This window comes from Macaca fascicularis, chromosome 3 (assembly GCF_037993035.2).
Source record: "Macaca fascicularis isolate 582-1 chromosome 3, T2T-MFA8v1.1".
In the NCBI taxonomy this organism is placed as follows: domain Eukaryota; kingdom Metazoa; phylum Chordata; class Mammalia; order Primates; family Cercopithecidae; genus Macaca; species Macaca fascicularis.
In genome coordinates, this window is record NC_088377.1 from 34197200 (window position 1) to 34221938 (window position 24739).

At 53.7% G+C, this 24739-nt stretch overlaps 1 protein-coding gene and 1 long non-coding RNA gene across 5 annotated transcripts in view; one reads left to right on the top strand and one right to left on the bottom strand.

The window, feature by feature from the left end:
* DNAAF5 (dynein axonemal assembly factor 5) overlaps window positions 1–24739 on the top strand; it is a 54064-nt gene that overhangs the window by 15268 nt on the left and 14057 nt on the right. For all 4 annotated transcript variants that reach the window (XR_012432140.1, XR_012432141.1, XM_045389828.3 and 1 more), the window contains 4 exons: window positions 10075–10307; window positions 11908–12120; window positions 17043–17186; window positions 19171–19339. Coding sequence is in view for 2 of the 4 variants with exons in the window: in XM_045389828.3 (XP_045245763.2) it covers window positions 10075–10307; window positions 11908–12120; window positions 17043–17186; window positions 19171–19339 (759 nt within the window). In the remaining 2 variants the exon portion in view is untranslated. The remainder of the gene's footprint in view (window positions 1–10074; window positions 10308–11907; window positions 12121–17042; window positions 17187–19170; window positions 19340–24739) is intronic.
* Window positions 8023–13222, bottom strand: LOC141409818 (uncharacterized). The gene is made up of 2 exons (XR_012432143.1): window positions 12740–13222; window positions 8023–8483 (listed from the first exon to the last, which is right to left on the bottom strand). It is a non-coding gene; the product is annotated as an uncharacterized lncRNA (long non-coding RNA).

The window sequence follows — 24739 nt, forward strand, 5'->3', positions numbered from 1 at the left end:
AGGTGCAGGCATCTCCCCATTGTGCTGGGACTCCTACGTCCCAGGCATCTGGGACTTCCCTGCGTCCTAGGCAGAGCACGTCTCTCCTCAGCATCTGGGAAGCCCCCATGTACCTCGCAGTGACCTCTCCCCTCCTCTGACCAGCTTTATTTTAAAAAGGCCGTGGGCTTCTGAAAGTGTCCAGTGCACTGCTAGATGGTGTCCGCCCCCCTCCCTTGGCTGTGCACACAAGGGTGCACTGAACTCTGGGTTCCTGGGCAGCACTGCTGGTGGTTGGGGGATGTTGGAAACAGTGGGATAAGGGGCTCATCATTTCACCAAGACAGAGCTCAGCACAAGGGCCACGGATGAGGCGAGGTCTTCGTGGTTCCATATGATTTCCAACCTGGGAACAGGGTCCCCTGCTGCGTGGCCTCCTGCCCTTCCCACATTTGCTCCCTGGCCATGTTGCAGGCATCCATGTGTGTCTCTGCAGAGCCCAGCAGGTCTGGCTGAGTCTGAGTGGAGGCTCCCAGGTCCGGCCCCAACACACTTGCTCTGCCATGCCACTGGCCCACCTCGGGCTTCATCTGTGTGGAAACCACTCTCTCGTGGGGCTGAGTGTCTTCCACTTGCACATGGTCAGGTGTTTTCATCACTTGAGTCTGTCTGCAGGGTGTCTTCTTAAAAGTGAATAATAGATACACACTGATGAGGACAGAAAGTAGGTGAAGCATAGCCCAAATCAGATGTGCAGCCCAAATCAACCAGATACCCAGCCCAAATCAATCAGATGCCCAGCCCAAATCAATCAGATGCCCAGCCCAAATCAATCAGATGCCCAGCCCAAATCAATCAGATGCACAGCCCAAATCAATCAGATGCCCAGCCCAAATCAGATACCCTGAGAGATTTGCAGCCTCAACTTACTTCCCATGTCACCTCCCTGGCCTAGTCCAGGCACTGAAGTAGCCCAGGGTCAAGTCCTGGAGGGAAGTGTTGTACTCTGTCAAATACAGCATTAAAGCGGCTTCTTGGCTGGGCATGGTGGCTCACGCCTGTATCCCAGCTACTCGGGAGGCCAGGGTGGATCACTGGAGCCCAGGAGTTGGAGACCAACCTGGGCAACACAGCAAGACTCCGACTCTACAAATATTTTAACAAAAACAAAATAAATTCGCCGGGTGTGGTGGTGCGCATCTGTATCCCAGCTGCTCTGGAGGCTGAGGTGGGAGGATCACTTGGGTCCAGGAGGTTGAGGCTGCGGTGAGCTATGACCACGCCCCTGCACTCCAGCCTGGGTGACAGAGTGAGACCCTGTTTAAAAAAAAAAAAAAACAGTTTCTTGTGTCTGGTGTTGATATTTGGTGCCCTGTTAAATCCCCGCCCACAGAACCGTGACTCCACCCAAGCCTGTGAGTCTCAGGGCTGCTGTTCCTCCCGGTCGGCATTCTCCCCCTTGCAGTCCCCCCACAATGCACAGTTGCTGTACAGGGAAAGCACACGTGTTTGGAAAAGGCACAGAAGTTAGTTGCAAGCAAGGTTTGTTCTGATGGAGTGAAGCCAGTGTGAGAACGCTCCATCTTTCTTTTTTTTTTTGGAGACAGAGTTTCACTCTTGTTGCCCAGGCTGGAGTTCAATGACTCAGTCTCGGCTCACTGCAACCGCCACCTCCCAGGTTCAAGTGATTCTCCTGCCTCAGCCTCCCGAGTAGCTGGGATTATAGGCACGCGCCACAACGCCCAGCTAATTTTGTATTTTTAGTAGAGACAGGGTTTTGCCATGTTGGCCAGGCTGGTCTCGAACTCCAAACGTCAGGTGATCCGCCTGCCTCAGCCTCCCAAAGTGCTGGGATTACAGAGGTGAGCCACCACACCTGGACAACTTAATCTGTTTTAAAATGTGGAATTTAGGCTGGACGTGGTGGCTCATGCCTGTAATCCCAGCACTTTGGGAGGCTGAGGCAGGCAGATCATGAGGTCAGGAGATTGAGACCATCCTGGCTAACACAGTGAAACCCCGTCTCTACTAAAAATACAAAAAAAAAAAAAATTAGCCAGGTGTGGTGGCGGGCACCTGTAGTCCCAGCTACTCGGGAGGCTGAGGTGGGAGAATGGCGTGAACCCGGGAGGTGGAACTTGCAGTGAGCCAAGATCGCGCCACTGCACTCCAGGCTGGGCGACAGAGTGAGACTCTATCTCAGAAAAAAGAAGAGGAACTGTATTTGCAAACTATGCCTCTGAAAACGAGTTAATTTTAACATATAAAACACTTACGGCCGGGCATGGTAGCGGGCGCCTGTGGTCCCAGCTACTTGTGAGGCTGAGGCAGGAGAATGGTGTGAACCTGGGAGGAGGAGCTTGCAGTGAGCCGAGATTGCACCACTGCACTCCAGCCTGGGGGACAGAGCGAGACTTCATCTCAAAAAAAAAAAAAAAAAAAATATGGAAGTTAGACACGAGGCCGCTTACGAACTCTCTGTTGAACTCGCACTGTCTGCGCGCCGGTGATGGGAGTGGAATCCCACGCGTGCTGTGGTTCTCTGGCAGTGCCTCTCCGTCCAGCCGCCTGGGGTGAGCTTCTGCGCTGGTCGCACCTAGAAGCTAAGCTGTGGGTTGTTTGCCTCTGGCGATTTCGGCTGGGCTCTCCTCACCGATGAGGAAATGCTGCTCCTTAAAGAGGGTCCAGCCTATGTGCCTAATTCATGCTACACGGAGCTCACGCTGCGTGGCAAATTGTTCTCCACGTGCTCACTGAGAAGCCAGTGGAAGGCCCTTCAGGTGTCAGTGGGGCAGGAACGCCGTCCCCGAGACGCAGGAGGGTCCAGTCCTTCCTGCTGTGCACCAGAGAGGGAGGCAGAGGTGGGCAGGGACAGTTTCTGGAAGGTACGATCCTTGGAATGCGGTAAAGGAGAAGACAGAGCAAAGCACACACATATACGCAAACACATACACATATTCACAGGCATGCACATGCACACGTGTATACACATACATCTGTGCACACACGCGTACATGCATAGCCTCGCACACGTGTACACATATACACATCTGTGCACACGTACGTGCATATCCACGCACACACGTGCACATACATATACACATGTACACATGTACATATACATCCCACCCTGCCCCCGCCAACTGGCTGGCCCTGGTAGTAGGTTCCCGGAAGGGGCTTCCTCCCTGTGGTGGAAACACAGGCTCTTTCGAGGCTGCCTGATTTAGAATTGGTGCAAGGACTTGGGACTCTTCCTGACTGATAATTGCAAAAACAGTTATCCATGCCGAGGCGTGGAGAGTGTCGTTAGGCACAGAATTTTTGTTTCGAGTAGAGCAGAGTAAATTTAGAATTGAATTACAATCAGAGTCAGTGGCATAAGCACTACATTTTGTTAGATTTTTGGCATTTTCCCCTCAAATTACTTTGCTTCAGTCTGTAGATTTGAATTTTAAATACGATTTCTCAGATTTTTTTCTACAGTATTTTAAATGTCAGATCAGAAGATTATCTGAGTCTCTTCCTCAGAAGTTTGCACTGGCCTTGTATCGCCAAGCAAATGCCCTCCCTACCATCCTGCCGCTCCCGCCCGCCGTGCCCAGGGTCTGTGACGCCCTCCTTACCATCCTGCCGCCCCCCGGCCACCATGCCCAGGGTCTGTGATGCCCTCCTTACCATCCTGCCGCCCCCACCCATCGTGCCCAGGGTCTGTGATGTCCTCCTTAACATCCTGCTGCCCCTGCCCGCCATGCCCAGGGTCTGTGACGCCCTCCCTACCATCCTGCCGCCGCCGCCCGCCGTGCCCAGGGTCTGTGACGTCCTCCTTAACATCCTGCTGCCCCTGCCCGCCATGCCTAGGGTCTGTGATGCCCTGCTTACCATCCTGCTGCCCCCTGCCCACCCTGCCCAGAGTCTGTGACATCCCTTCCCCCAGGACCATCCTGCGTTCACCCTTCAGGGCTACAGCTCTGTGAGTTTTGAGCAGCATTGCCTCTGTCCCCCGCATGTGGGCATCTCCACCTCCCAGAACCTTGGGCCCTGGCACTGCTGCTGTGGGCTGCGTCCTGTGCGTCTCTTCCAGGATGTCACGAGCATGAGGTCGTGGGAGCATGACCGCTGGCGTCTGCTCCTTCCTCTCTGCGTGGCGCGTTGGAGGCTCGTGCGTGGCACCTGTGTGCAGCACTTTCCTTCTTCGTGTGAGTCACGTTCCCTCCCGTGGACAGACCATCCGGTCACCAGCGGGGCACATTCGGTGCTTTCTAGTCTTTCACCATCACAGGTAAAGCTGATGTAAACACTTGCAGTCTGGTTTTTGTGAGAGTGTTTTATCGGATAAACACTCAGGCGTGGGACTGCCGGGCCGTAGGTACAGTCCTTGCTTTGTTAGAAACTCACCACATGCTGTTTTCCACACCCTTCGCGCCACGTCGCATCCCCACGGGCACTGGACGAGCTTTCCGGGTGCCGTGGTCAGGCCAGCATATGAAGTGGGGTTTGCTGTTTTTAGCATGTCGGTTGGTACGCAGTGGTGGCCTGCGGTGTTTTTGTTTGCGATTCCCTAACAAGAGGACGTTGGGATCTTTTCCTGTGCTGTGTTGTGCTTCTGCGCACCCATGCGTCGTCTTTGGTGGCCGTTCACATCTGTCATCTATTAAATCGGGTTCTCTGTTTCCGAGTGTGGAGTTTGAGGACCCCTGCCATGCCCTGGATGCAGGTCCCGCATCAGACTGTTTCACGCTCCGCAGCGGGGCCTCAGCTCTGGCTCCCGCTCCCCTCAGAGCTCTGGCAGCTGCCCCCTACCTCGGTGGAGGTGCTCCTTGTCCTCGGTGGACCCAGACCCTGTACTCACCTCACCACTCGCTCCAGGGGCCTGTCCGTCTGCTGCCATCCCCAGCACCCAGAGGCAGTGAGCCAGGCTCGGTGGCTCTGAGCACCCAGGGAGCCGATGAGTGGCTGCGTGGCCTGTCTTACCTGCAAGAACAGATGGTCCGACCCTGTGGTTGGGTCACCAAGAGCGTGAACAGGCAAAGTTTGGTCATATTTTCAGATCACAGCTAATGCAAGCCGTGCTCAGAGGTCATGACCTATCAATAAGGAATTCACGTGGTGCTGGATCTGAAGTGTAATCAGAGCCCAGTTTTCCTGTTTCCTGGGAAAATAAGGTGCGCACCACATAGAAATATAATTCGTACCATATAGTTTGTCGTTAGCTTTGCAGACACAGCATAAGTTTCCGTTAACAGCACTGAAACCTCCACCTTCACAACCAAGCTTCGTGCTGGGAGGGTTGTGAGGGCATCACTTACTGTCCTCAAGTCAGTCACTTCCCCAAACACCGTGCCCTTCTCACACGGAAGCACACATTCACGCCTGGCGTGTGTGTGACGATCGCACTGCCAGCCGCCAGCCGCAGATGGCTCAGTGACAACACTCCAGAGTCCTTTCTGCTTTGAGACTATCCCTCTGTTAAGATTGTTTTCCTTGGCAATGCCTGAGTGTAAAGGAAAGCGCCTCGTGGTGCTGGTGAGTGGCCGGCCAGAGCTTTTCACACAGGAGGACAGAGTTGGCTCTTCTTAAAGCCTGACTTAGAAGTGAGCAGGGTTCCCTGTGGGTGAACGCTGCCACGTGACAGCCTTCTCCTCCCTCCGTTCTCCTGTTCCACCTCGGAGCTCGCACCTATTCTGCTTTGCTTGTGTGTTTCATCTGTGTGTTTGGAAAGATGGAAGCTTGAATGGAAATTGTCAGAAACGTTACGTTGTGCAAAGGGGCTGGAAAAGCTGGTTAGCATCGTCTGAAGCCAGCAAGGACCCACACGTGGAGCACTGGCCAGCTCTGAGTTAGGCGGGGGTGTTGCAGAAGAAGGAACTTGTTTTCTTTTTTTGAGGCAGACTTGCTCTGTCACCCAGGCTGGAGTGCAGTGGCATGATCCCAGCTCACTGCACCCTCCGCCTCCCAGGTTCAAGTGACTGTCCTGCCTCAGCCTCCCGAGTAGCTGGGATTACAGGCGCCCACCACCACACCCAGATAATTTTTGTATTTTTAGTAGTGACGGGGTTTCACCATATTGGTCAGGCTGGTCTCCATCTCCTGACCTCAGGTGATCCACGCGCCTCGGCCTCCCAGAGTGCTGGGATTACAGGCGTGAGTCACGGTGCCCAGCCTATGTCTGCTATAATATTAAATATAAAAAAACAGGCTTCAGAACCATATAAGACCATGTGCTGCATAACGGCGTTTGAGTCCATGACTGACCGCAGGGAAGAGGCTGGTCCCCTCAGGTAGTAACATTGTGTTTCTCCTGTACCTTCTCTGTGTTCGGAAACAAATGCTCACCGTCTGCTGCAGTTTCTGCGTGTAGAGTGCAGTCACCTTGCTGCACAGGTCCGTAGCCTGGGAGCCTCACAGGTATCGCACAGCCCGGTGTTGCCCAGCCCAGCAGCCCGGATGTTGCCCAGCCCATCAGCACAGGCATCACACAGCCCAGGCATCGCCCAGCCCGGGCGTGTAGGAGGCTGCGCCATCCAGGCTTGTGTGTGTCACTGTAGGACATTCACATGGCGACCAAATCACCCAGCGACGTGTTTCCCAGAACGCACCCCACTGTTCAGCAGCACTTGACCGTACCCAGAACTAGCGGTCCCCTGCCTTTTCACCAGGGACTGGTTTTGTGGAAGACAATTTTTCCATGGGTGGGGCGGGGAGCAGGGTGGTTTCAGGATGAAATTGTTCTCCCTCAGATCATGAGGCGTTTGGTTCTCATAAGGAGCGCGTAACCCAGATCCCTCGCACGCACAGTTCACAGGAGGGTTTGCCCTCGCCTGAGAACCTCATGCCGCCACTGATCTGACAGGAGGTAGAGCTCAGGCGGTCACGCTCCTTCACCATCTGCTTACCTCCTGCTGTGGAACCCAGTTCCTAACAGGCCTCAAACCAGTCCCGGCCTGTGTCCAGGCCATGGGTACCCCTGCCCAGCACCGGCCAGTGTTTCTTTGGAAACACCCACAGGCCCAGGTGCCCACAAAGCTCTGTTCAGCTGTCAGCGGACCCCTCCCTGGCTGTTCTTGGTCACACATCCCTCATTTTGCAAACTTTCCAGAGTGGATCATCATCAGGAAGAAAGGTGCAGCCACGCTTGGTGGCGCATGCCTGTAATATTGAGGTCAGGAGTTCAAGACCAGGCTGGCCAACATGGTGAAACCCCATCTCTACTAAAAATACAAAACTTAGCCAGATGTGGTGGCGTGCACCTGTAGTACCAGCTACTCAGGAGGCTGAGACATGAGAATGGAGAATTGCTAGAACTCAGGAGGCGAACGTTTCCATGAGCCGAGATGGTGCCACTGCACTCCAGCCTGAGTGGCAGAGTGAGATGCTTTCTCTAAAAATAGAAAAAGACCCTTTAAATCCTGACGTGTCATGGTTTCATTTCTATCTTTACAGTTGCTCTGAATTTTTTATTTTTTGTTTTTTATTTTTTTCGAGATGGAGTCTCGCTCTGTTGCTCAGGCTGGAGTGCAGTGCCGTGATCTTGGCTCACTGCAAGCTCCGCCTCCTGGGTTCAAGCGATTTGCCTGCCTCAGCCTCCGAGTAGCTGGGATTACAGGCATCTGCCACCACACCCAGCTTATTTTTTCTATTTTTAGTAGAGACGGGGTTTCACCATGTTGGTCAGGCTGGTCTTGATCTCCTGACCTTAGGTGATCCACCCGCCTCGGCCTCACAACGTGCTGGGATTACAGGCATGAGCCACCATGCCCGGCCTGAATTTTTAAGATCAAAATCTTTTCATCAATCCCTGAAGGCTTTTGTGTAAAAATCAATAAACTGATTGTGAAATTCTTGTGGGCGTGCAAAGGACCCACAGCCACCGAAACACTGGGGAGGAGTGAGGCTGAATGGCAGCAGTGCCTGGGTGCAGGACTCACAGAACCACAGTCAGGGGCTGCGTGGTGTTGGCTTTCAGACCAATGAGCGGAACGAGAGTCCAGAAACAGGCGCCCGCATGCAGACCACTGACTTGATGAAGGCTCAAAGACCATTTAATGGAGTCTTTTAATAAGGGTGCTGTCATGATAGGATTACTCACATGCCAGAAAGTGAACTGGGAGTGAAAAACCTACCCCGGTTGTGTCAGGGGCCTGAAGGTAAAGCCCAGAACCGCAGAGCTAGGACGAAGCCTTCATGACCGCAGGCCGGGCCACGATTCCCTGGATACGTCCTCAGAAGACTGCAGAGTGACGACGAAGCCTTCATGACCGTGGGCCGGGCCACGCTTCCCTGGATACGTCCTCAGAAGACTGCAGAGTGACGACGAAGCCTTTGTGACCGTGGGCTGGGCCACGCTTCCCTGGATACGTTCTCAGAAGACCAGAGCTAGGATGAAGCCTTAGTGACCACGGGCCGGGCCACACTTCCCTGGGTGCGTCCTCAAAAGCACGCTCTGTAACAGGGCAAGGCAATGTGCTGGACTTCACCAAAATGAACACTTCTGCTCTTTCAAAGGCCTGTTGAGAAAACGAAAAGACAAACCAAAGACTGAGATGTTTGGAGATGATGTATGTAGGGATTTGTCTCCAGAGTACAGAAAGAGCTCTTGAAACTCAGTAGGAAAACATTCCAGTTTTTTAAATGGGCAGAAAACAATTTGGAAAGACCCTTCACCAGGGAAGATAACACAGGTGGCAAACAAGCCCGTGAAGAAGATGCTCAGTGTGGTTAGTCATCAGGGAATGCAGAGGAAAACCACACGGAAACGCCGCTATGCCTCTCAGACGGGTCTCAATTCAAGACTGAGTGTACCGCATGCCACTGAGAATGGGAAGGAGCACGGACTGGCTCAAACACTTTAGAAAATAGTTTCTAAAACAGTTAAACACATGCACCTTCCCTGTGACCCAGCCCTTCCACAGCTGGTATTTGCCCTGGCACAGTGAAAGCACAGGCCACACAAACTTGCTCTGGACACCATTCAAGTGCTGCTCTGTAGAAGAGCAGACAGCAAACTGGCATCTCCCCAGAACAGGCCACTTCCCAGCTTCAGAAAGGAGCAGGCACGGGCAGACCTCAGAAAACCACGCAGAGCGAAAGAAGCAGAGAAGAGAGTGAATGACAGGCTTCCACTTGTGCCAAGCTCTGCAAGAAAGTGCAGCCCGGTCACGGGACAGAAAGCAGATCCGGGGGTGCCGGGGCGCCGTGGGGGCCGCACTGCAGAGAAGCAGAGGAAGCCGGGCAAAGGACGTGGCCATCACCCCCACCGTGGTGATGGCTTCGCAGGCGTGTCTCTCTGATCATACACATCAGCACGTGTGGCGAGTGTGTTGCTTGCATCTCTGTGTGGCTCTAAATGTTTTGTTTTGTTTCTTGGGATAGGGTCTCACTCTGTCACCCAGGCTGAGTGCTGGGGCGCAGTCTTCCCACCTCAGCCTCCTGAGTAGCTGGGACCACAGGCATGCACCATGGCGCCTGGCTCATCTTCCTGGTTTTTTTTTTGGTTTTTGTTTTTGTTTTAAGATGGAGTCTCACTCTGTCACCCAGGCTGGAGTGCCGTGGCGCAATCTCCACTCACTGCAAGCTCCGCCCCCCTGGTTCACGCCATTCTCCTGCCTCAGCCTCCCGAGTAGCTGGGACTACAGGCGCCCGCCACCTCGCCCAGCTAGTTTTTTTTTTTTTTTTGTATTTTTAGTAGAGACGGGGTTTCACCATGTTAGCCAGGATGGTCTCAATCTCCTGACCTCGTGATCCTCCCGCCTCGGCCTCCCGAAGTGCTGGGATTACAGACGTGAGCCACCGCGCCCGGCCCATCTTCCTGTTTTTTATAGAGGTGGGGTCTTTGCCATGTTGCCCAGGCTGGTCTTGAATTCCTGGGCTCTAGTGATCCACCTGCCTTGGCCTCCAAAATGCTAGGACTGCAGCCGTGCACCACCTATGTGAATGTTCTGAATGAAAGGGGCATTTGGCAGCTTTGCGTCCACCCCGAGACTTGTTTTGAAATGGTGAGTTTGAAACTCACAGGTGTCCCTTAAATGTGACATGCGGTAACTTCAGTTGTTGAGGTTTTGCTTGTGCATTTCTTGTTTTTTCTCTTTTTCGTTCCAGAGCATCGCCCTGTGCTGGGCTGCCGGGAGCTCGTCTTCAGGAACCTCTCCAAGATCCTCCCTGCCCTGTGCCACGACATCACAGACTGGGTGGTGGGCACCCGAGTGAAGTCGGCCCAGCTGCTGCCAGTGCTGCTGCTGCACGCCGAGGACCACGCCACGCAGCACCTGGAGATCGTCCTCCGGACCCTGTTCCAGGCCTGCACCGACGAGGAGGCAGCCGTGGTCCACAGCGTGAGTGGCCGCGGAGCTCTAACTCGAGCTTAAGATCCCACCTCTGTGGTGTGCGGGGCCCGAGGCTGTGACAGACACAGTTGGGAGGCCACCCTGCAGCCAAGACAGCGTTCCCCTCACCCCCAGGCCGCAGCCCCTCCCCAGGCCCGGCCCGTGGGAACCACCGGTCTGTTTTCTGTACCTGTAGGGAACAACGTGTTGAGGGTGAACCCTCCATGCTGGTCTTCAAGCACACTCGGGCGCAGTGCCGGGTGCGTGTTGTGTAAACGTGCGCCAGACAGGGACCAGGCTGCTGACTGAGGACCGAGATGCCCAGAGTTCAGCATTGACATCCGGGCTGTCCTCAGACGCCTTCCAGGCCTCACAGGGGCTGTGGGGGCACCTGGCGGCGGGGAGGGCACAGCCTCAGGTGTCCTGTGAGTGTCATCCGTGGTGCCATCCTCTTTCTCACTCCCTGTCTGCACTCGGCTGATGGTTATCGCCTCGGCAACAGTGGGTACGCACAAGGGAGTCCCATGCTCGGGCCACTCCTGCTCACTAGGCTGGGCCACGGTCTGTGCTGATAGTCACCACCGTGGGGACTTCACACCCGCCCCACAAGGACACTTCCCAGTGCTCAGGAGAACAACTAAAGCTTTGACTTGAGGTTTCAGTTCAAAATATCCTCATCTTGAACCTTAAATTCCATTGAAGGAGGCCTTGCCAGTAGCTTTTACTTTTAGTGGTCCAGGTCACTGTTACTAGCTGTGCGTCATGGCGTGCACCTGTGGTTCCAGCTACTGGGAGGCTGAGGTGGGAGGATCACCTGAGCCCGGGAGGTCAAAGCTGCAGTGAGCTATGATAGCACCACTACTCTCCAGCCTGGGCGACGGAGTGAGACACTGTCTCAGATAAAACAAAAAAAATCTACATCATTGTGACTGATTTAAAGTAAATGTTCCAGTTTCCATGTTATTTACATGTCATGTTTCTACTTTTCAAAAACTACCATGAATTTAAAATCATCTGTAGTCCTCTGTGGAATCTATGGGAGAGCAAGAGACACGGGGCGAGGCTGAGGCAGGACAGGAGACATGTGTGTGATCCACTATACAGTCCCACGGTACAGAGGGGCTGGTGTGTGTGATCTGCTGTGAGTCCCACGGTGCAGAGGGGCTGGTGTGTGTGATCCGCTTGGCGATGGGAAGGTTGGGTCACTGGCGTCCAATGAGGGGCATGCGGTGAACCCCGCAGCTCAGACACAGCCTTCCTTTGGGCCGGACTTCGCTGCCTGCGGGGTGTGTCCAGCTCACTGGCTGCAAGCCTGGCCTTGGGGACGTTCTGAGATCGCACGAGGACTCTTGTACCTTTCCTGAGGGCTCTGAGCAGGTGCCAAGGACTCACTCGGCCTAACACGGGGCTGTCTGGGGACCACAGTGCCGAGAGCAGGAGCCCGGCTGAGACCCTTGGGTTTGGCTCTGAGTTCTCGTGTTTGTTTCTCGCAGTGGGAGCCCGGCTGAGACCCTCGGTTTGGCTCTGAGTTCTCATGTTTGTTTCTCGCAGTGGGAGCCCAGCTGAGACCCTCGGTTTGGCTCTGAGCTGTCGTGTTTGTTTCTCGCAGTGTATGAGATCCGCAGAGCTCGTCGGGACATTTGTCAGCCCTGAGGTGTTTCTGAAGTTGATCTTATCGACGCTGAAGAAGGCGCCCTCCGCCTCCGGCCTCCTGGTGCTGGCCTCCGCCATGCGGGGTTGCCCCCGAGAAGCCCTCCAGCCGCACCTGGCGGCCATCGCCACGGAGCTGGCACAGGCCCACATCTGCCAGGCGTCTGAAAACGTAAGAGCACTTGGGAAAGGGGGGAGTGGAGAAGAGGAGCCTCCCCTGCCTGGCCGTCTGCCGTCGTAATGACATGTTTGTGGGTCCACCCCGTGCTGCCAGTCCGGGCTGTCAGAAACACCCAGTGATGTGTCTGTGGGTCCGCCCTGTGCCGCCAGGCCGGGCCATCAGAAACACCTGCGGTAGCTGGGGTGCCCTCACTGGTACCCCTCGTTCCAGGGCCTCGTCCTGCACTGTGCAGAGCTCCAGCCCCAGCCCCAGCTCCAGCCCCAGGTGGCCGCTCACATTTACATTGGTTGCTGCACATTTCTTGGCCACACTGGCCACAGTTCTGGCCACGGTTCACGTGTTCAATGACTCAGGAGGTGTCCACGGCGGGGACCGCTGACCCGTGCTGCTGGGGGTAGATGCGGGGTCTGCATCGTCTCACCCCTGAGGAGCGTGGTCGCATGTCCGCCATCCCACCCAGTCCCCACGCGCCATCCCACCCAGTCCCCACGCGCCATCCCACCCAGTCCCCACGCTCCATCCCACCCAGTCCCCACGCTCCATCCCACCCAGTCCCCACGCGCCATCCCACCCAGTCCCCACGCGCCATGCCACCCAGTCCCCACGGTACCTGCACAGATTGCGCATCCTCGGGGGCGCCGGCAGCCTGTTCCCCATCAGCCCTGCCTGGCGTTCCGATCTGTGCTTCACACAGCCCAGCTGAGGATTTGCCAGAGACGTTTGTTTAATTTTAAATTGAGCAGCAAATCCTTGAGCTCAGAAGCTGGAACAGCCTGGGTAGTTGGACTTAATTGTTTAGAATAATCCATAATTGTTTTCTATGGAAGAAGAAGTGATGACTTTGCTTTGGTTTGGAGGCGAGTCGTCCCTGTCTGTGTGTGTCGGACCCAGCACCCCAGATCTTTCTAGGACACAGGGCGGCCCCCACCGGGTGGCCGTCCCATGCAGGGCAGACCTCAGCTCGCCCCTGGAGGCCGGCACTTGCTCCGGCTTGATCATTTCTGGCAGCTTCTATGGCCCCAAAGCTGGCCTGGGGCACGGGGACTTGCCCTCTGCTCTCAGCCCAGCCTGTCCTGTGTCCAGCTCCCTCTCTGTCCTCAGAACGAGAGGTGGGGCTATTAACAGTCATTATTGTGAACTGTTTTAAGAAACCTGTAAACAGTTCCTGGAATACACAGAGGGACGGAAACAGAGCTGGGGTCAGGAAGGGAGCGGGGGAGGGAGCCGGACCATGTACTCATGGCGCTTCAGCCACGTTCCAGCTTTTCCCAAAACCCGTTTTTAACACATCATCCAATCTGTGTCAGTTCTGCGCTTTCCTTTACTCACAAGGGGTTGTGAGGATCGCTTTGATTTCTGTATATAGATTTGCAAGCCAGAAGCATTTTTCCCTAGAAGGGCATAACTTGAAAATGTGCACAGGTGCCTAAATCCGTATCTCACAAAGTTTATAGCAAAGAACGTGAAGTTTTCACGTCTCCATGTTGGTTACAGGAAAACGGAATTGTGTCGTCCCGCAGTTGTGTGTTTGGCTCCCCATCTTCCAGTTTTATCGAGGAAAAATTTGCTCACGATCTTTCAAACAGAGACCTCCTTCTGACAAAGCCCAGTCACACAGCCTGGGGAGCCAGCCTCAACCTTCCAGGCTGCGAACATGTGTGGCCCTTTGGCCAAGGAGCCAGTCACAGTGAACACCCAAGATGTACATTTCACTCCTTCCTTGTTTTCATTTTTTTGTTTCAGAGTGATCCTCCCACCTCAGCCTCCTGAGCCGCTGGGACTACGGTTGTGCACCACCACGCCGGGATAATTTGTTTATTATTTATTTTTATTTATTTACTTTTTGGGACAGAGTCTTTCTCTGTCGCCCAGGCTGGAGTGCAGTGGCACAATCTCAGCTCACTGCAATCTCCTCCTCCCGGGTTCAAGCAATTCTCCTGCCTCAGCCTCCCAAGTAGCCGGGATTATAGGCGCCCGCCACCACGCCTGGCTAATTTTTGTGTTTTTATTAGAGACGGGGTTTCACCGTGTTGGCCAGGCTGGTCTCGAACTCCTGACTTCAAGTGATCCGCCCACCTCGGCCTCCCAAAGTGGTGGGATTACAGGCGTGAGCCACCGCGCCTGGCCCCATTTTACTCCTTAGCAGACTTAAATTCTTGGCAAGAAAGGGTGAATGCACTTAGGTCTCCGTCAGAGTCAGGCCCACGGCTCTGTGCTCTTCCCGCGGCTGGCTGGGCTTTGTTTGTGTCATTCAGGAAGTCGATTATGTTTCCTGCAATTATTCTCCAGTAGCTATGAGAACAGGTTAAAAATGTCTTTCAAGAACAAACTGAAATTGTTTTAAAAGCCCATGTTCAAACAGAAGTCCGTGAAGATGTATTCTAAACTGAGCCTGGCTTCAACCCCCTGCCCTGGGGTTCACAGGAAATGGTTTTAGCAGTAGGTACTTCCAGGTGTCTTGGGCCCAGCAGCGCCCCTGGAGCTCGACAGAGGGGAACTGGAGTCTCCTGGGAGGGAGTTTAGGACAGGTGGGCGCCTAGAGTGAGGAAATGGGTAACTCACCAATTCGCTTCTCACGCAGGGAAGCGGGCAGTTCTGGGATGCCATTGCCATTGTTAAAACAGGAGTCTCTTGTGCTTTCTGAATTAAAAACTTTCCAATCTTAGATAACATTGTTTCAGAAAACAATGTTTGAAATACTCTTTCAAGAAATACTGAGAATTATTTCTTGCTGTATCTTTTTTCTTTTTCATTCTGTGTGTGTGTGTGTGTGTGTGTGTGTGTGTGTGTGTGTGTGTGTGTGTATGTAGGCAGACACTGAAAATCGTCTGGTCAAATATAGAGGAATCTGTAAATGTGAAGTCTTGTCAGTTCCTCCGAGACGGTGCTGCATTTGTGGCAGGAGGGTGGCGCTTGCTGCACAGGATGCCTGCTTCCCCGTTTGTTCCCGTGCTCGGAGGCGCAGTCAGCCAGGAGGGGCCATGTCTTCTAAATGCACCTTCCCTTTTTAACCGAAAAGATGGTAGCTCCTGAAATGTACATGACAGGTCATTCTAGAAAGCAGCCAGATAGTGTCCTCAGAAGTCAGCCAGTCAGTGCGGGCCTCAGAGAAATGGCTGCGGGAAAAGTCAGGAATGGAATAAAAACAGAAATCGGTAGCTTGTGTGGGAGTTGGGGCCACGACAGGGCCACTCTGCTCCGCCAGCTCCAAGGTAGACGGCGCCACGCAGCTCTGCCAGCTCCGAGGTGGACGGGGCTGCGCAGCTCCGTGTCTTCTGTGGGCCAGGGCGGGGCCACGCAGCTCCGCCAACTCCGAGGTGGACGGGGCCACACAGCTCTGTGTCTTCTGTGGGCCAGGGCGGGGCCAGGGTGCAAGGACGGCGCTGTCGTATAGCGGGAGTGTTTTGTTTGGCATTTCGTGATTTACATCAGTGGGGAATGGGGCTTAGAGTTTTATAACTGATTAGGAAATTTAGAGCCAACCTATTGTCTAGCCAAATAATTACCAAACTTTTTTGAACTCACACCCCCATTAGTAAGAAGCAGTTTAAACATAAGCCTCCAATATATGTACACTGTTGATAAATCACGTTTAAATTACATACATGACCACTGTCCTAACTCACTCTGTACTTTATGAAACATACATCAAATAGACATTAGAGGGATATTATAAGAAGTAAATACAGGCCAGGCGTGGTGGTTCTTATCTGTAATCCCAGCCCTTTGGGAGGCCACGGCAGGAGGATCACTTAAGCCTAGGAGTTTGAGGCTGCAGTGAGCCACAGCTGCACCACTGCACTCCAGCCTGGGCAACAGAGCAAGACCCTGTCTCTGAAAAATAAGTTAAAATTTATTTAGAAAGAAGTAAGCATACACAAAGCCGTAGGAATTCTTGGGTCCAGCACACGGCCACTGTGTTGCGGGCTTCAGATCCTGGCTGATTCACAGCGGATGAGGCTGGAGCTGGGAGGAGAAGCCTTCAACCAGCGCAGCCTTAGGTGCAGAGCTGAGACTCCACCTCCCCATCAATCAGGAAACACTTTAAACCATAGAATTTTGTCTTTGTTAAAACTTGGTGTTATAGAAATATCCAAAAATGCACGGAAGAGGGGCAGGCGGCAGAGCGAAGATCCGCTAGCTTCAGTGCTGGCCAGCCCTTTGCATTCACGTTCTGCCTGCCTGGGGCCACTTTGGAGGGCGGGGAGAACTCGGGCGTGTTAAAAAGCAGATAATGCAATGCGCTGTCATTTCTCTCACAGGTACCGTGGTGTGCATCCCTAATGCGGCTTCTTCACCACATAGCTGAAGTGCCTGTTCCCATTTCACAAAATAAGCACAGATTCCTTAGCTCCCAGTCTGTGTTGAGTTTTCCCGTCGTCAAGCACGTCCTTCTGTGGTTGACGCGCCAGCACCTGGGGGCTGTCCCTGCGAGGGCTCTCCCATGCCCGCTGCCCCTTGTGAGCCATAGACTAGGAGCCCCGGGCGGGTTCTGTCAGCCCTGGGGCTGGAGCCAGGGCAGGAGCCCTGTATTAGTCCATTCTTATGCTGCTAATAAAGACCTACCAGAGACTAGGTAGTTTACAACGAAAAGAGGTTTCATGGACTCAGAGTTCCACATGGCTGGGGAGGCCTCACAATCACGGCGGCAGGCGAAGGAAGAGCAAAGTCACGTCTTCCATGGCGGCAGCAAGGGAGTGTGTGCAGGTTACTGCCCTTCATAAAACCATCAGATCTCGTGTGAGACTACCATGAGAACAGCACGGAAAATCCCACCCCCATGATTCGATTCCCTCCCACAGGGTTCCTCCCAGAACACATGGGGATTATGGGAGCTGCAGTTCAAGATAGGATTCAGGTGAGGACACAGCCAAACTGTACCAAGCCCTGACGGTGCCACTGGTCTCTTCCAGGACCTCTACCTGGAGCGCCTGCTGCTGTGTGTGCAGACTCTGGTGTCTGTGTGTCGTGAGGACTGCGGCGTGGGCAGCCTGCAGCTCATGGACGTGCTGCTGACAATAGTGGCCCTTGCAAGTGCCACCGGCCTGAGGGACAAGGTAAGGCTGACGGTGGTGGCTGCTGCTTGGCCTCGTGGAGCTCACAGCTTGAAGGCATCTCTTAAGTGAGGGGAACTGTCTCCCATGCATCCCCTCTGCGCGCAAGCCCCAGGCCTCAAACCTGTCTGACCAGCAAAGACCAGGGATTGAGAACCTTGCGGGTGAGTCCCCAGGTAACAGCCTTCAGGCAGCCCTCCGGCTGCCAGTGTATTCCGGCATCAGGGAGTGGAGACCGCTGTTTAATTTTAGGGTCCACAGCAAAGAAGCAAACAAGAAATAAGACATCACCTTTAAACCTGCGCACCTGAGTGGGGTTTAATAGAGCAGGTGTCGCCATGCGCATCCCAGCACATCGGGAGACTGAGGCGGGTGGGTCACCTGAGGTCAGGAGTTCGAGACCATCCTGGCCAACGTGGTGAAACCCCGTCTCTACTGAAAATACAAAAAATTAGCTGGGCGTGGTGGCCAGCGCCTGTAATCCCAGCTACTCAGGAGGCTGAGGCAGGAGAATCACTTCAACTGGGGAAGCAGAGGTTGCAGTGAGCCGAGATTGTGCCATTGCACTCCAGCCTGGGCTGGGCAACAGAGCGAGACTCCGTCTCAAAAAAAAAGAAAAATAGTGCACGTGTGACTGTGAGTCTACACAGAAGATACCACGATTTCCCACTCTAATTGCAGCACAGCGTTCAGAATTAGTTCTCGCCCATGGGCTCCCTGTTTATGCCCCAAAATCATCTTTTTTTTCAGTGGAGTCTGTCGCCCAGGCTGGAGTGCAGTGGCACAATCTCGGCTCATTGCAACTTCCGCCTCCTGGGTTCAAGGCACTCTCCTGCCTCAGCCAACTGAGTAGCTGGGATTACAGGTGCTCGCCACCACACCCAGCTAATTTTTGTATTTTTAGTAGAGACAAGGTTTTGCCGTGTTGGCCAGGTTGGTCTCAAGCTCCTGACCGCAGGTGATCCACCTGTCTCAGCCTCCCAAAGGGCTAGGATCATAGGCATGAGCCACCGTGCCCGGCCATTATGCACAAAAGTCTTTTAACCCCAACCTCCTTGTGGGCTCCTCGGGCCCCTGGAGGCCGCAGTGTCTGTCTGCCTCTCTGGAAGCTGAGACTTAGTTCTTCTTCCTGTTCTGTCTCTGTGGACAGCCCGTCTCGGCAGGTTCTCTCTGATCTGGGAGATTCACGGTCTGAACGTACCACGGGGAACCTGGCGTGGAGGAGGCTGCTGCTCTCGCCTCCCTTCTTGGGGCCTCTTTAAAAACAAGCTTTCCAAGGGGCGTGTGTCTCAGCAGACGCTGTCACTGATAGGGCCTTAGATACCAGCGAAAGCAGTCTTTGCCTGCTGGCCATGGGGGAGGAAGCCAGGCAGCCCCAGATTCAGACTCCAGGCCTGAGGCAGTGGCCATCAGGGAGCCTCAGCCCTTCCTCTGTTCCTAAGCCCCCAAGGAGAGCAGCCAGCTAAAAGTAAAAGGCAGCCAAGGTTATCATCTCTCTCTGCCCCGTTTTACTTGGAGGTCTGGTCTGCTGGGCTTAACTCTTTAAGCCACTTGCCCGTCCGTCTCTGCCCCTCACTGCCTCAGAGGAGCCCTGCCTGTCTGGGGGGACACCCAGGGTCCGTGGGAGCCCCGGGACCACCTGTGCTGCGTGCATCCCAGTGTGCACAGTGCCTGCCCAGGCGGACGCCCAGGGTCCGTGTGAGCCCCGGGACCACCCATGCTGTGTGCGTCCCAGTGTGCACAGTGCTTGCTTCATGATACGCTGCAGAGACGGCGTTGGCGTGAATGGGATCAGGGTCTCACCCTACGCCCGTGGCTCTCACTCTCCTGCACCCTGGTCGGGGCTCCCTGTGGCAGCCTCCCTCCCGGTTATCCCGGCAGGCCCGGCCTGTGTGGTTCTTACGCGTGAGGGGGATGGTGAGTCCCGGCAGGCAGGCTTGAGCCCTGAGTGTTGGAATTGTCTCAGTCTCTGACTTGTAACCTCCAGGCACAGGAGACGATGGACTTGCTGGCCAGAGCGGAGGGTGTCAGTGGCTGCCAGGACCTCTATCGCAAGCACATGGGTCCCCTCCTGGAGCGGGTGACTGCGTCGCACCTCGACTGGACAGCACACTCGCCAGAGCTCCTGCAGTTCAGTGTCATCATCACGCAGTCAGGTGAGCCGTCCCAGCAGGTGGTGAGCCGTGCCTGGCCCCGCCCAGGCCACATACCTGCTCCCCCGGGTGCTCAGCAGGTACCAGCACCGACCAGCTGAGCTGTGATTCACTGAGGCGTATTTTTAAAAGTACCCAATAGTCACTCTTGCCTGTGGAGAACCAGCATTTTAAGGAGCATCGCGTTGAAGACTGTGGGACGCAGCTCTTCCACTTGGCCCGGGCACACGCTTTCATGTGAAACCTTCAAAGTGTGGTTTTCCGTGGCCTGTTTTGTAGCCTGGCTTCTTAAATACGTCTGGATTTTGTTGCAGAATGTAGTTGTCTGGCCACATGGGTGCTGTGTGTGTGACGTGGGGGCCTCGGCCCAGCCCCTCTGAGACCAGAATTTCTGCGGTTCTCTTTGAGTCTGCGAATCGGCCACTTTCCTGGGATGGACAGTGTGGCCCAGTGGGCTTCAGTGTGGGGCAAGATCTGCTGCAGAACTCTAAGGAGGCGTCCGTTCAGCAGCCATAGAGCCTTGGGACACACAGCCCGTGCTGCTCCGTGGGCCATGAACTCGCCACAGTAGCTTTTCCTCGTTTGCCTCCCCAGCTCTCCCGCTCCCCTGTGCAGTTCCAAGTGCCCCCACCTCCTGTTGGATGCGTGCACCAGGGCGGTCATGCTCTGCATCTGAGGACACTAAGATCGTTCTTATGCAATCTCTGTGCCTGGTAGGGACTCACCATTTTTTTTTGAGACCTGGAAAAATATCCAAATTTGTTCTTTGTCAGCTGTATTCAAAACTGTTTCCAAATTAGAAAAGAAAATACTAGCTGGGCATGGTGGCTCACACCTGTAATCCCAGCACTTTGGGAGGCTGAGGTGGGAGGATCACTTGAGCTTAGGAGTTTGAGACCAGCCTGGCCAACATGGCAAGGCCTCATCTCTCCAAAAAGATGAAGAAAAAAACTGCACGTGTACTTCTAAATCTAAAATTTAAAAATAATAAAATACAGTTAGCCAGGCGTGGTGATGCGCGCCTATGGTCCCAGCTACTCAGGAAGCTGAAGTGGGAGGATCGCTTGAGCCCAGGAGTTCGAGGCTTCAGTGAGCTGTGACTGCACCACTGCACTCCAGCCTGGGCAACAGAGCAAGCCATGTCTCTAAAAAAAAAAAAAAAAAAAACAAAGCTGGCGATTGCTGACGTGCACTCGGGGCATTAAACACTTTATGCCAGACGCTGCTCTGCAAGCCTTATGGCCGTCGGCTCGTCTACCCTCACAGCTGGCCTGTGTGGTGGGAACTGTGACCCCGTTTCACAGACAAGGAGGCAGAGCACAGGGAGCTCCCGAGGCAGCGACTTCAGGGCCTCCCTCAGCCTCTCTCCCACGGGCCTCCTGGGGATGGGGTCCCAGGGTATTCCATTTCAGATTTTTACTGAATGTTACTTCTTTTTTTTTTTTTTTTTTTTTTGAGACGGAGTCTGGCTCTGTCGCCCAGGCTGGAGTGCAGTGGCCGGATCTCAGCTCACTGCAAGCCCCGCCTCCCGGGTTCATGCCATTCTCCTGCCTCAGCCTCCCGAGTAGCTGGGACTACAGGCGCCCGCCACTCGCCCAGCTAATTTTTTTTGTATTTTAGTAGAGACGGGGTTTCACCGTGTTAGCCAGGATGGTCTCGATCTCCTGACCTCGTGATCCGCCCGTCTCGGCCTCCCAAAGTGCTGGGATTACAGGCTTGAGCCACCGCGCCCGGCACTGAATGTTACTTCTAACGACCTCTTGCACCAAATTACTGCAGCCTTCACCTCACAGTCCAGAAAATTGGGCACGCAAACCCCAAGAGACTCAGCTTGCAGTGAAGCCAGGACCTGCATTTACTGCAGCTCTGGTGGCTTCTCCACCCTCTGCTCTTCCTCTTTGCAGAAGCATTTCTTAAGGTGCTGGCGGAACTGATTGGCAGCTTAGAACATGCATCTCTTTGGACCCACATCTGTCATTCGCTGAAAGGCGGAAAGACTGCAGTGTGCTGTTCAATGTCAAGAGTTGGGTATAAAACTGCGTGGGTTTTTTTTTGTGTTTTTTGTTTGTTTGTTTGAGACAGGGTCTCACTCTGTCACCCAGGCTGGCTGGAGTGCAGTGGTGCGATCACAGCTCACTGTAGCCTCGAACTTCCGGGCTCAAGGGATTTTTCTGCCTTAGCCTCCTAAGTAGATGGGATTGTAGGCGCACGCCACCTGGCTACTTTCGTATTTTTTATAGAAATGAGGTCATATAAACTGCCAGACTAGTCTTGAACTCTTGGGCTCAAGCCATCCTCCTGCCTCAGCCTCCTGACTAGCTGGGACCCCAGGCACCCACCACCACTCCTGGCTAATTTTTGTATTTTTTGTAGAGATGGGGTCTCTGTACATTGCCCCTCTTGATGTTGAGGCTGATCTCAAACTCCTAGGCTCAAACAGTCTTCCACCTCAGCCTCCCAAAGTGCTGGGATTACAGGTATGAGCCACTATGCTGGGTTTAAAACTGTATTTCCCAATGATTATTTTCTCTGAGCCCCACCTGAGCGCACACACGTGACGTGCTCTCGGGAATTGGGGGCACAATCTCAAATATAATAAATATTTCCAACATCGCGTCCTTGGGGATACAGATGATTTTTGTTTTCTTCTTTATTTTTTCTATGTTTTTCTAAGTTTTCTCTAATGAGCATGCACTCCTGTAATAAACAGAAGACAAAAGGATTAAAACAATTTTTTTAATAGGAGAAATTTTTAAATTTCTTATTTACAAAAGGAAGATACCTTTTAAATTTTAGTTATTTTAAACATACAGAAAGGGATAACTTTCTAAACTTTGAGAGGACGGGGGAACTGCAAAGACGTTGATTTGACTACATTTGAACCCCAATAAAAGGAACACAGACTTAGGAAAGTATTTGCAGTAAGGATGACAGTGTGAGATCTTTGTTACATAAAGCTGACACAAAATGAGAATAAAGGCTGGGCACGGTGGCTCACGCCTGTAATCCCTGCACTTTGGGAAGCTGAGGCGGGTGGATCACAAGGTCAGGAGATTGAGACCGCGGTGAAACCCCATCTCTACTAAAAATACAAAAAAAAAAAAATTAGCTGGGCGTGGTGGCGGGCGCCTGTAGTCCCAGCTACTCAGGAGGCTGAGGCAGGAGAATGGCGTGAACCCGGGAGGCGGAACTTGCAGTGAGCTGAGATCGTGCCCCTGCACTCCAGCCTGGGGGACAGAGCGAGACTCCGTCTCAAAAAAAAAAAAAAATGAGAATAAAAGCATTAAGAGTTGGGCTCGGTGGCCACGCCTGTAATCCCAGCACTCTGAGTCCACAACTGAGCAGCCTGCTCTGATGATGGAGGCTGAGGCAGGAGGCTCACGTGAGCCCAGGAGTTGAGGCTTCAGGGAGCTGTGACTGTACCACTGCACTCCAGCCCGGACAGCAGAGTGAGACCATGATTCCAAAAAACAAAAACCATTAACTCCCAAACTAACAGGCAAAATATCCAGATTTTATAAAAAAGAGAGTTAATACAACTAATGAGCAAATAGAGTGGGAACCATCCAGCTCTTCTAGTCATGAGGAAATATGAATTAAAGACTGGAGGGCCCCATTGTTTCCTTTATCCAGTTAAATGAAATAAACAGCTTCTGCCCAGGGTGGCTAAGCTGGGAGTGCCAAGGTGCTTTTGGAAAGCCGTCGGATGGTGCGCATCTGGAATTGCCAGTATTTGGAAAACAGCGGGACATTGCGCATCTGGAATTGCCAACATCTTCACTCCTTTCATCCAGCAATCACATTCATGATAATCTATCCTTCCTAAGGAAATAATTCTAATTATGGAAAAAGCTATGTACCCAAAAATAGGCATCGGGCATAATTTATAATTTAATAGCAGACATTGGAAGTGACCCCACTACCTCATACAAAGTTAAATACATAATGGTATTTCCATAGAAGAAATGCTCTGGCAACCATTAAACACAATTATCCTAAGCCTTTATAGCAGAATGGGAAGACAGGCGTGGTGTGATATGGAGGGAAAGTGAAGCCAGTGCAGAAGTGTCTGTGCTGTGAGCAGGAGCTCACCTGGGAAGGCAGACACGTGGTCTGGTGGAAGTGTCCGTGTTGCTAGCAGGAGCGTTCGTGCTGGGAGGGCAGACACATGGCCCAGGCGGAAGTGTCCGTGCTGTGAGCAGGAGCGCTGGTGCCGGGAAGGCAGACACGTGGCCCCGGGCATCGGGTTTGAACACTCTTGACAGCAAGTGGCCCACCCCTCAGCGCGCCTCTTACCTCCCATCCCAGGAGGTGGACGTGACCTGTCGACATTCGGCTGTTTTCTTTCTGTATTTAAGCCAGAAACTCTGTCTTCTTTCTAGTTTAAGATGTAAAGAGGGTAAAACAGTCAGAAACTGGGTCAGAAGCAGCATGGTTCTCGTGGCAGGGCAGCACTTGGCCCGAGACTCCTGCCCTGGGAGGCTCAAGTCAGGCGTCCCAGCGGCTTCGAGGCAACCCCTCCTGCCTGGCTGTGTGAGGAGCCTCTCCAAGACACCAGCTGGTCCCACCGCGAGGCCTGAGCCAGGCCTGACTATGAGCCAGAGCAGCGAGTACATCGCGTCTCCGTGTGGCAAGGGCAGGTGGGGGTCTCGGTCCACTACCGAGCAGCCTGCTCTGATGACCGCCAGTGCCAGGGAGAAGGCTCACATCGCGGGGTCCCCAGCGACGGCTCAGGGTGATGCACAGATGCTTGGATAAGCCAGCGGATGCTCCCTCTACACTAGCCCTGGGCCAGAGCGCCTCCCTCTGTGGCCCCAACCCAGTCCCCACCCTGCCCTTCAGCTCCTGAGCCTGCGGGCTGAGCCTGGCAGGAGATGCTACGGGGATCCTCGGGGCTGTCCTTGCCCTGTGATTCCTGGAGACTTACGGGGAGGCGGGGTGGCCCTACTGCGGTGGGGACCCGTTGGGGTGTAGGATGCACAGTGCAGGCGCCCACGCCTCGCACCCACTGGAGAGCAGCCGGGGTGCAGGAGGTTGGCCCTGAGTGTGGACGGGGTGACGGCTGTAACGCTGAGGGGCAGATATTAAATAACTTCCTTCACTAGAACAATTTATTTTGGTTGTTATTTCAACTATTGCTTGACTTTAATTTTTCAAAAAATTTAGAAAAGTTTAAGAAAAATAGAAGGTTGCTTTGTTTTGTTTTTGAGACAGAGTTTTGCTCTTGTTTCCCAGGCTGGAGTGCAATAGTGCGATCTCAGCTCACCACAACTCCACCTCGCAGGTTCAAGCAGTTCTCCTGCCTCAGCCTCCCGAGCAGCTGGGATTACAGGCGCCCGCCACCACGCCCAGCTAATTTTGTATTTTTAGTAGAGATGGGGTTTTCTCCATGTTGGTCAGGCT